This window comes from Sabethes cyaneus, chromosome 3, assembly GCF_943734655.1.
Source record: "Sabethes cyaneus chromosome 3, idSabCyanKW18_F2, whole genome shotgun sequence".
Classification (NCBI taxonomy): domain Eukaryota; kingdom Metazoa; phylum Arthropoda; class Insecta; order Diptera; family Culicidae; genus Sabethes; species Sabethes cyaneus.
The window spans coordinates 3,758,516-3,770,983 of record NC_071355.1 but is presented as its reverse complement, the minus strand read 5'-3'; the positions used below and the strand labels follow the sequence as shown (position 1 = coordinate 3,770,983).

The 12,468-nt window shown below is 37.9% G+C and overlaps 1 protein-coding gene across 1 annotated transcript; it reads left to right on the top strand.

Annotated features, from left to right (window-relative positions):
- Positions 1–9,043: 9,043 nt before the first annotated feature.
- On the top strand, positions 9,044–10,621 carry LOC128744110 (poly(A) polymerase type 3-like). The gene has a single exon (XM_053840893.1). The coding sequence runs from the start codon at positions 9,044–9,046 to the stop codon at positions 10,619–10,621; it is 1,578 nt and encodes a 525-aa protein (XP_053696868.1).
- The last annotated feature ends 1,847 nt before the right edge of the window (positions 10,622–12,468 follow it).

The following is a 12,468-nucleotide window of genomic DNA, read 5'->3' as shown; positions in this document are numbered from 1 at the left end:
GAATTTCTTTTCGCGTATTTAATTATGAAATTTGAAATTTGAAAATTTGAAACATTCTTGGGCACACTTTCCGTTACCGTAGTACATTTTGAGAGGGAATCACCAAAACAAAATGAAGAAGAATAAGAAGCCACGTGTCATGTCCTGTCCTAGTAGACGGATGGCATTTTACGCATCTAACGACCAAAAAAATTTACCTGCTAATGAAGCGTCAGAGAGTGTAAATGATGTCTAAAGTATTGAAGGAATGAAAGAGAGAGAAAAAGATAGTAACAACAATTCAATAGGTGTTAAAGAGAATAAAGAAGAAAAGATGTGAGAAAACTCATAACAGGGTTTGGACTGAAGAAAGTGAGTGAACGGCAGTCTTGTGATCGGCCTTTTGGAGGCAGCAACGGAGTAGAAAGTGTTATCCGTGTTACCCGAAATAGCATCCTCCAGGTACGACAGGTAGGATAACTTCGTCAACTGATGTGACGTGTTTTAGTCAGTTATTTAACGACAAGGTCGTCAGAGTCCCTTGCCTTCCCTTCTTCAATGTACCAACACGCTCCCACAGACTCGGGAAACCATCACAAAAATATAAAATTAGTTCAACTAACCTGCTAGCCGTAATAAGATCTTGCAATTCGAAGCACCAAACATTGCATTCTATAAGTTCTATTACTTTTTCGGTCATTAGTTACACTAGGATAGGAAAAATTTCACTTAGTTTCGATTGCAATTCCGAATCCGTGACCGTCGTTGTGGTACGTTGCCAAGGGAACGGCCGTTTATATGGAGTGATGCCAACGTAAACATTTGAGCATGAAATTGACCAATTATTTTCGCTATTAAATTAAAGGTCGTAGAGTGTCGATAATATACTTATAAAACTCCCTGATAATGAATTTCATCGTAAACAACATTTTATGTGATAGAATTACTGTCGGATCTCGTTCAACAGCAAAAATAGATACGCGATTCTACGTTTCATAATTGTTCATAGCAGATAATTACCTACTACTAGCAACTCTATTCTCAACAAAACGATAGTGGCAACAGGTACTGAAATCAGCGAAAAAGCAAACTAGACTCTGACGACCTTCACTTTAAACAACCTTGTTTTTATTAGTAGTTAGTAGTAATTGTGTTTTATTTGTAATTGACGCGCACGAAGCAACAGCCACAGTTGGAGGGATTTTTATGGGTTCAGATTTCAGAACTTTTTAAAAAGTGGAAAGTTGTTTTCAAGACTCAACCGCTTGTTTAACGTAGGACTACGTAAAGATGATGCAAGAAGTACTAGTGCCTTAAAAAAAATTAATCTCATTGGATCTTGGACTCCTAAGAAACTGCTGCCGGTAGATAGCATCACCTGTTGCTTTATTTGCAGAGTTTCTAATCCTTCCTGGTTAAAAAACTATTTTGCTAAGCGAAGAAATGAAATAATTTGAAGTCCCGTATGACCCTTGAAAAGGTTATGATGATTCATAGAGCTTATTCTAAAACATTATTTAGAGTAAGTGTAGGGGAGTGTCGTCATGTTTGGGCCACGTTTTGGAATTCGCCCATAATTTTCGTTTCAAAAGGAATTTTGGAAATCTAAATACATCGTTGCAAAGGTCTAAAAATAAGGTATATTTTCGGAAAGTTTTGAACTGATTGCTTGAAAAATAAAAAAGTTATAGGCATTTAAGTGAAGGCAAAAAATGTTGTCATAGTCCAGGGCTGATAGTGAGTCACTTTTTAGTGACTTGGTTACTTTTTTACCAAGTGCTGGTCACTAAAAAGCCACATTTTTTCACAATTGGTCACTAAAGTCACTTCTTTGCAGCTAAACTATTTTTCATGCAAAATTTTATTTGGTGAACCCACATCGCAAGTCAAATATCAAGATTATTGAAAATTGCAAGATAACAAATATTTTTACGCCAAATTGAAACCAACCGCTTGCTCGAAAACAACGAGGTATGATGCTGCCATTCATTTTACAATTTCAATTAATCTTTTCATGTGAAATTTCTATGTGCGAAGTTGAAACTTTTCAACTGGAAATTTACTTCAAATAATATAATACTCATTGAAATTCATGCAAGTGAACAGCTGGATTTGTTATTAAAATACGAGGCAATATTTGTTCCTCAGAATAAAAATTCTTGAAGTTAGACTACTAACGTTTGTCTGTTTGACTACTATCGTACCTCGAGCTCGAGCGAGATAAATTAAACGTGAAAAATTAATATATTGCAATTATTTTAATAAAAATGTCGGATTTTGATGCTGAAATGGTCTGTCCTCCGAAAATGGATTGAACATAGGGTTTCACTAGTGATCGATATCAGAACAAAAACCTGGATGCAAAATTTGCCAGTTTTAGGCGGCGGTCTTTTTCTAAATATCAACTTCCACAACCAACTGAATACTTGTTCCCGGAACATAGAAGATTGGTTCAAGAATCTGGCTATATTGACCGCAAAGAAAGTATTCTTCCAGCAATAGTCTTTTAAGGAAAGCAAAGCACAGCCTAGATGTTACATTCCGTTATCGAAACTTGGCTTCTGAGGTTGTTCAACAGACTTCGCAGCCTTCCTTTTGACTCTAACAGCCTCTCCCAGCTGAGATTCTGGCTTTTTATGTCATTTTCCATACAAAACAAATAGATTTTTATACACAACTCCGATCAATATTAAAGAATCCGTAAAATATTGATAATTAGCAATCAGGCTGTGAGCTCTTCCAATTGAAACCAAAATCGTTCAAATCCAGTCGTTGTTGAGAAACGTTGCCTACTTTAAAGCGGCCATCCGGTTTTTCCAGTATACTTTTTTCCATTGCTGAAAATCCCTGATTTCAAATGAAATTCTCTGGCATTCCCTTAGTTTCCAGGTTGAAACAAACTTCCTTCAAATTTCCAGGTTATCCCTGATTTTGCAGGAAATCGACATTCTGTAAAGGTGTGTGTCTTCACAAATCAGTGCCAAGAAGATTCGGGTTAGTTTGGAGTCATTGTTGCAGTCACCGGCAGAGTTTCAGATGAAACCTGCAGGATGATCACTGAAGGATGCATTGAGCGGCACGAACCAGAGCGTCTAAGACAGCAACCCGCCAACGATACGCTGAGCTAGAGGCTGAGTAAATATTTTTATACCCGGGATAAAAGCGCCTTGGGTTAAGAGGGAGAAAAAACCGCCGCCAATGGACCAACGCAAAAATGCTGCTCAAACTTAGAACTAACTAGTTACTGAGTAACAGGCTTGTTTTTGCTCATCTTAATCGTAAATAGACAGAGCAATCTGCTTCTCACAGCGAACAAGTGTTTCGATTTTTGTTCTGTTCTCCCGAATAATGCCAAATACTGTTTGCACCTATAACATGTTATCTTGCGCACAAAGAGCACAACTAGCAGAGTTAATTTTTTCTTGACACACTAGAGACTGTTTGTTCTATAGCCCAAAGTGAATATCGGACAGGCATTTAAACGGACTGAAACGATTTGCTTTGTTATCCTAAAAACATGTATTTTGAAGTGCTCCGGCAGAAAAAGAAAGATGAAACAAAATTGTCGCTTATTGTGCTGCTGAGCAAAACATTCTATAAGCAAAACTTCTGGAACTTTCGCGCTTTGCAGTAACGTCACTGAGAATTGAGATTATTTTTAGAGCATGACATAAACCTACAGAGCAATCGTACGGATCAGTTTAACTGTTGGGGTGAACAATTTGAACACCCGCAGTACGTTGCATCAACCGCGTCAACTTTTAGCCGTCATTAGCTAAAATTGAAGTAGCAATCAAAAGTCTGAAGTCCAGCAAATCACAAAGATAGACTGCATTTTAGCCGAGATGCAGAAAGCTGACCCAGTGTTGTGCGGACAATATCACAAGGCTCCATATCGGAAAATCCCAACTGCACGAGTTTTTTCAATTCAAACGTAAAAGTCCGTTCTATTTCATGCCTGCGAGTGAATATCGGCGTATATAATGCGGAAACTGCCGATTTCTTTAATCGCTCCCAGCGTTACATCATTCGGGTTTGGTAGCTTCATACTTGGATCTCCAATTTGGAACACCTTCGCCGATGGTACCAGCGCACTATGGACCAGAAATTAAAATTTCGGGACAAAAATATTTGCGCTTAAACAGCATGTCTCAGCTCAATGTGGTCTTGGGCAACTTTTTGAATAAAAAATTGATGCATATTTTGAAGGGGTCGTCCAATATTTAAGCGTTACTTAAACAACAATTTAAGTAATAACTTTTTGAGTAAACTTTTTTTTACCTTTTTGGTTTCAAAATATTAAAGATAAACCAATTTTAAGTAATTTTTGTGAAGATATCAAACTTCTACCTTTTACCCATTTTCAGCAATAGACCTTTGTTTATAAACGACCCCTCTCAAATCACATTTCTTCTTGTAACATGTTTATTTCAACAGACAGCTCAATGTGATGTTCTATACAACATTTTGCACATAAAAGAGGAATATTTTTGCTGAAGACTGTTTTGCTTTATATGCATTAATTAATAAGATATAACTGATTTTAGGTTAAAAACCGTCTGATGAAAAATCCGAATATCTTAGCCATCTGCAAGTATCTGCAATTAGTTTGCATACCAATTTGTAGGGAATTATTAAAGCTATCTGCCCAAATGTGTATTTCAGAGAATACCTGGGAATACAATGGCTAGGAATACCTGGGAATAGTGCGGATTTTTTTCATACATTTTATAACTTAATAAATATACTTCCTAGCATCAAACAATCTTCACAGAAAATATGTATTTCAACATACTAAATCACTTTGTAGAACATTTGTAAGTAATAAAATAATCGAGTGCAAAGTTATTGAGTGTAGTTGATTTTTAATGCTCTATTTTAACACATCATTCTATTTCGTAACCGGTAAGAGATAGATAGTTACTTTATTCAGCAATGTTGCTTATTTTAGTATTTTTTGCAACTTTTGGAGAAAAAAAGTTTTTTTTTTAAATTATTTAAGAAAACAAAAGTTTGTATCGCCCTAATAGGTGAATTCATGGTCACCCTAATAGTGCAGGAAGATGCGCTATATTTTATTATTTTACTTCTCCGAAGACACCACCCTTGAAAAAATACACATTTTTCATCAAACGGGGTTTAGCCTAAAACAGTTATATCTTATTAATTAATGCAGAAAAAGCGAAACAGTCTCCAGCAAAAATATTCCTCTTTAATGTGCAAAATGTTGTCTAGAACATTACATTGAGCTGTCTGTTGAAATAAACATGTTACAAGAAGAAATGTGATTTGAGAGGGGTCGTTTATAAACAAAGGTCTATTGCTGAAAATGGGTAAAAGATAGAAGTTTGATATCTTCAGAAAAAATGCTTGAAATTGGTTTATCGTTAATATTCTGAGACCAAAAAGGTGAAAAAAAATTTCCTCAAAAAGTTATTACTTAAATTGTTGTTAAAGCAACACGTAAATATTGGACGACCCCTTTAAAAGATGCATCATTTTTTCATTCAAAAAGTTGCCGAAGACTACATTGAGCTGAGACACGCCGTTTAACCGCAACTATTTTTGTCCCGAAATTTTAATTTCTGGCCCATAGTGCAAAGGTGCGTAGTAATCTTTGCTGGTGGAAACCCCTTGGTAGCAATCACACTGGCATCAGAACCAGGGGCCTGCTGTGCGAGATCGTTCGAAAAAAAAGCAACTTGCGCCTTCTGAGACGCCGGGAAATTGGCGATGAGTGGCCCAAGATCGAGTTGAATGGAAACGACTGCTTGGAACATCGCTAGCTGCCTCGACCCTATGCTGACGATGACGACTTGGTTGATTTTTGTAGATTTGTCCAAATGAAGAAAATCCTAATTTGATTTTCGCGATACTAACCGAGACGTTTATTGTAGCAATTAAACATCCTGCCATCGGATTCCACATGAAAACAGCTTTCTCATGACGAAAAAAATCGTTTTATCTTGCGGATTTCAGTGGTATTGATCTAGAAAAGTAGTGCCCTTTATTTGCCCAGAACTGACAGAAACAGATGCGTACTTTGAAGATCATTGAAATTCCTACATAAATTTCATTCTTTTGGCAATGAAAAAAAACAACAAAAATCTAGGTTTTTAACGTATTAATTTTGCTTTATTTCATCACATTTTACGTGACTGACAGTCCCTAGCGATTATTGCGCTTTTGCGCTTAAAATTATAGTTAAAAATACGCTTAAAATTAACTACTCAAGTGGCCCGACCTTTACAAATAGCGTTTTTCTAGTATTTCACCTTAGCCTTCCCAAACACCTTTCTGGAGGGGATTTTTCTATAGTCTTCGTGTGCAGCACAACACACTTCATACATTTTCCAAATTTATCTCCATAATTGCATTTCATGAATCATTTCTTGAAGAAAAGTTCATTGCGCCTGGAAAACTTTTTTTTGTTAGATTTAGTCACTGAATTCAGTACGGGTGTTTTGAATTTTGAAGTTTTACAATGGTTGTATAATAGATTTCATGAGTTACTAAAATTGTAAAATCGTGATGGCCCGACCATAACAGTGGTCCGACTTGGTAGCTTCAGAGACAACCAGCTTACCCAGCTTCATTAGATGACAGCAAACTAATAGAGATCTAAAGCCCGCGAGAGATAATCGTGAGTACTTCTGGTAGTGAGCCATACCGGAAAACCTAGCGGCAGTGCATTTGAAGATATCATTGATTAAACATTTTACTGATACTGACTTTTCCGGGGTCAAACGTAAACTCTATTTTGATTGAAGCAGAGGAGCGTTTGGTGCGAAAAATGTTAGACTGAATAATGGGCAAGTTTCGATATGCGGCTAAAAATATGTTGGGTTTAGTTTGTGGCAGTGGGACTCCAACCCACAATTTCTCGATTATTACTCGAGTGCTTTACGCATTTAAACTATACCACACCCATGTATTAATTAGTCTCAGATCTAGTTTTGTCCCTAAGCTGGAATGCTTGGACTGGTAGGGACAACACTAGATCTGAGACTAATTAATACATGGGTGTGGTATAGTTTAAATGCGTAAAGCACTTGAGTAATAATCGAGAAATTGTGGGTTGGAGTCCCACTGCCACAAACTAAACCCAATATATTCTAACATTTTTCGCGCCAAACGCTCCTCTGCTTTAATCAAAATTGATTAAACAGTTCATGCTGCTGATCATCTATTTAAAAACACTGCTGTAGCTCTCCTTATGGCGTGACTTATTCATTTGCCTTGCCCTTCTCGTTCAAATTGTCACTAACTGTTGCTGTTGGTGTCATTCTAACGATGCGATAGTGCAATTTCCGTACAACATGCTGAATAGAAACAGATGATGTGATCAAGTAATCTTGGCTTCATTCAAACAAATTTTCAATGTCCCTTCTTCTTTCTAATTTTTTTCCGTTTTATCAGCGACGTGGCTAGAGGGTGTTACCTGTAGCAGCTTAGCAACGAAAACGAATAATGAAATGATGTGCTAAAAACTGTTGTGAATTTATAAAAAATGTTCAACTTCACGTAGAAATTTCAGAAGTTGCTTAGTAGAATCAATATATATAGAATGCCAGTGTCGCTGTTTTACTACGGGACTCATTGTGGTAAACATGATGCTAACAATCTGTATCAAGTCTGTGAATCGGGAACTTCGTTGTCAAAGATGCTCATTGTTATTTATCTGTTCTTTATCTGTGCGCTCGTTGGTGCTGTCCAGGGATACCAGACTTGCAGATTTGTCTGCAAATTCCAGATTTTTGGAACGGTCTTGCAGATCATTATAAATTATTGCAGATATTTGCAGTTTTTCTGACTTTTATTGTTTTGGTGCAGATTTTTATTCGAAGCTCTTTAAACTTTCACAGACTTCCTAAAAAAGTGTGCAGATATTCGCAGATTATTTTTAAACCAGAAAAATTCGAGTAGCCGGAAAACTGCTCGATTTTTCCGGTTTTCGAGCAGTTGCAGACATTTTTTTTAGAAAATATGGCATCTCTGGTGCTGTCATCAGTGCGCTCATCGCTGTGTTTTCATGCCAGTGAAATGTTTCTAAACGTTCTTTTTCTTTTCGTCCGGATAAATTGAATCCCACAACTGCGCCCTTTTGCACCGATTTTTTTCAGAAATTTGCAGCAAGCGAAGTTTCCAATCACATTACTTGGCAGCCATATTTGAAATTTTAAACTGGTTGTCAAAGTTTGACAATGAGATTCCTTTTTGATGAATCTCAGGCACACACACATATGTATATATACTGTAAATACATTATCTGAACAAGTGTGATGTTTACCACGCGCACTGCAGCGACACTGGCATTCTATATATATTGATTTACTAGTTGCTTGCACAATTGAATCTTTTGATGAAAACTATACGAAAGGCACGTCTTTTGTGATTCGAATGGTGTGCGAACCCAAAAAATATATTCAGAATTGGCTGAGCTATAGGCTTTCAAAATCTATCACTTTTTCGTGTCACGATTATCTTTGCTTTCCTAGCATGGCACTCTATTCAAGTAAGACGTAGTCCTACGTCAACGTCAAAAAATCAAAAGTTCAGCTTAACAATAGTGTCCTCCAGTGGAAACAGCTTGAAGAACTAAAGTTAGCAAGAAGATTGGTATGCTGATGTTCCCCACTTAGTCAACCCATCGTTTGCAATAAAGTAAAACCATCAGTGACCCGCTTAAACTGCTTAAACCGGTTCTTTACCCTAAATTTATTCACGACCGATACGTATTTCGTGTCACGACTTGCAACCTTCAACTCGATAATTCTGTTCGAAAACAGACACTGATGAAACCTGCAAGTCATACATAAAATTAATAGTGGAATTCGATCGTGAAAAAAGCTTTCTTTAATTTCAATTTGAAAACTCCAATTGTGGCAAGACTTAACTAGACTCTTTGCGAGACTTACTGGATCTACATATTTTTACAGGTTGAAATTATTCCTAATCTTACTTGGATTGGATTGTTATCTATTTCTGAAAAAGTACTCTGGACTTACCTAAAAAATTCTACGCATTTGTTACTGGTACCGGCGGCAGCGTCATTACACTGGACATGGCCGACGTTATCAGTTTGGCGGAACCGACCCCGGAAGACCTGCAGAGAACGACCGAACTAGAGAAAGTTCTTGCGTCGTCCAACGTGCTCGAAGATCCCTCGGAGCGGGAACATCGGAAGCAGATACTGGCCAAACTGAACGCTCTCTTCAGGCAGTGGGTTCGAGATGTATCGATCGCTCAGAATAAGCCGGAGGCAGTGGCAGATAAGTTGGGCGGAACGATCTATCCATTCGGTTCGTACCGGTTGGGGGCTTACGACAAGAATGCGGACATAGACGTCGTCTGCGTTGCTCCACGTGACGTCAAGCGGTCCGACTATTTCGGATCGTTCTTCGAACTGCTCAAAAGGCAACCGGAAGTGACCTGGTGCCAGGCACTGGAAGATGCTACTGTACCAATAATCAAGATAAACTTCGACGGAATCGAGTTCGATCTGCTGTTCATTAAACTGGCACTGGCTAAAGTTCCAGACAATTTTGATTTGTTCGACGATATGCTGCTGGACAAAGCTGATTGCCACTCGAAGCGCAACTTGAACGGGGTTCGAGTGACGGAGGAGATTCTTCGCTTGGTTCCCGATATAGACAGTTTCCGTTTGGCACTGCGTGTCATCAAACTGTGGGCTAAAAGTCGTGGAATCTATTCCAGTTTAATGGGTTACCTCGGCGGTATATCGTGGACTATACTGCTTGCCAGAACCTGTCAACTGCATCCAAATGCGACCGCCGCCACTCTGGTGCATAATTTTTTTCTGGTATTCTCTGGCTGGGACTGGTCCCAGCTAGTACGGTTAAAACAGGTTGGTACCGTCGTCTCTATCAAACGGTCAAGTTTAATGCCAATCATTACGCCCGTCGATCCACAAGAGAATACTGCATTTAAGGTTTCCCGCTCGGCACGACAGATGATAATCGATGAATTACATCGAGGTAAACAGGTAACAGACGAAATCATGCTCACCAAGGCAGCTGGCTGGGACAAACTATTCGCAGCGCCAAGTTTCTTCTTCAAATATCGCCACTTCATTGTGCTCTTGGCGTCATCCAACAACGCAGATGATCACCGGGGATGGTGCGGTCTGGTCGAGTGCAGGATTATTACGTTGATTAGAGATCTGGAGTGCCAACCACATATTAATTTCCACGTTAATCCGAAACGTTTCGAACATCCCGAGCACACTTCGAAAGAACGGAGCGACGGAGAGGTTAAGCAGCTATGTTCTTTATGGTTCATCGGATTGGAGTTCGACAAGCCGGAAAGTTCGTCTGTTGACTTGACCAAGGACATTGACCGGTTTACCAATAGATTACCCAGAAATGCTGAGTCCACAATGAAGATCGAAGCTCGTCGCATTGGGCAGGAGCAATTGAGTCAATATTTACAACCGAACCTGCTGATGCGGGAAACTTCACCGGACGTAAATAGTGGAACTACCACTAGGAAGCGTCTCCCGTCTGATGACGAGCAAACGGCGCCAGCAGTGCAAAGCAAGAAAGCAAAGACGGATTCCGTGATTTCAACCACCGCCAGCAAGTCATTGAGACAACGACTATTGAATACTTGTAATATTTGAATTAAATCTGAACCATATTGTTCGGATAAAAAGAATAGTCTAGATAGGGCGTGCTGTTGTATAAGGGATTACATTATTTTCTCATCTATTCATATAAAAAGACTAATGACGGATGGTCATTTGACTTTTAACTTAAACTTCAGATTTCATTTACAGTCAACTCATATGCATTGATTTACAATTTAACATTTAATTGTTTGCAAACAATTCGATTTTCATATTTTTTAAAATTTTATCTCTCATTGTTGTATGATGCCCTGTAGTAAATTTGATTTGGATTAAATATGCTCTTTACTTTGGCCGCAGTTAGGAAAAATTTTAGTACATGTTTACTTTCTGTCATACAGATTAGGGTCTAAAGTTATCAATTTCTGTTTAATTAAAATCATGTATTTCTTTAGATTTAGATTTTAGGAAAGAATTATCTGATAAAACGGTGTATAGGCCAGGCAGGATGTAATCTACTAGGTAGGAATGTCTACGTCTCCTGGAAAACATATATACGAAAATGAAGGAATGAAAACCCCAGGTTTAGTCTAGGATATTAGACAGTTTATTTTTACCTACCTATTTTAAGGTAAGGCTTAAATGAAAAAGAGAGTTAATCTCTCTTTCTCTAGTAGGATGAAAGAATCGGAATATTGTAACCTACCTGTAAGCTTTGTATTTAGATTTTGGCTTTAATAAATCAGAATTAATAATTCAGATGATCTGGAGTTTTTTTTTCTCTGTAAAGCCATATCAAAACTTCGTCCAGTTGATAAGCAAAAATTGTTGTATGACCCATATTTGATTTGGTGCCAGTCAAATATCCTGTCACAATTAAGGTGTAAGGGACAATGATTGACCTAGCAAATGATCCCAGGTAGGCGCGACTCGTTTAAGGACAAGGTCGTCAGAGTCCATTTATGGCAGTCAGTATGGCACCGAATATCACCCTTCCCTTCCCTTCTTCAGTGTATCAACATGCTCCCATAGACTCGGGAAACCATCACAAAAAATAAAATTAGTTCAACTAACCTGCTAGCCGTAATCAGATCTTGCAACTCGAAGCACTAAACATTGCATTCTATAGGTTCTATTACTTTTTAGGGCATAACGTACACTAAATACTGAGATTTCTGTCGAATTAAAATTCATCACTATATTTTCACTTTTTCGTCGTCGGTTTTTCTTTAATTTTTTACGGCCGTTCCATTCATCACATCACTCGCAAAACTTAAACTTGAAACATCTGGTAAGATATTATAATGATTTTGCCCAAACTGTTCACTTGAATTGATATGAAAAACTTTACTTCGTTTCGATTGCAATTCCGAATCCGCGACCGTCGTTGTTGATACGTTACCAAGGAAACGGGAGTGATGCCATATTTACGTTAAGCGTGAAATTTGCCAATAATTTTCACTATTAAATTAACGGTCGTAAAGTGTCGAAAATATATTTATAAAATTCTCTGATAAAAAAATTCTCCGTAAACAACATTTTACGTGATAGAATTACTGTCGGATCTAGTTCAACAGCAAAAATAGTTTCGCGATTCTACATTTTATAATTATTCATAACAGATTACTGCTTACTACTAGCAACTTAGCATAATTAAAACGATAGTGGAAACAAGCACTGAAATCAGTAAAAAAAAACAGCTGGCCTCTGACGACCTTGACCTGAATAAAGCCTAATTCCCTGCCAGGATCGCTTTGCCTAACTCCAAGTGGCTCTAATAATCCCTTTCCAAATGTTGACACCCTTTGATTTATTAATGCTCCACAAATTGGCAAAAACAACATTGAGCACTATCATTTTTCCCAATTTTATTTGGGTGATATCTACTCGGGCAGTGGACT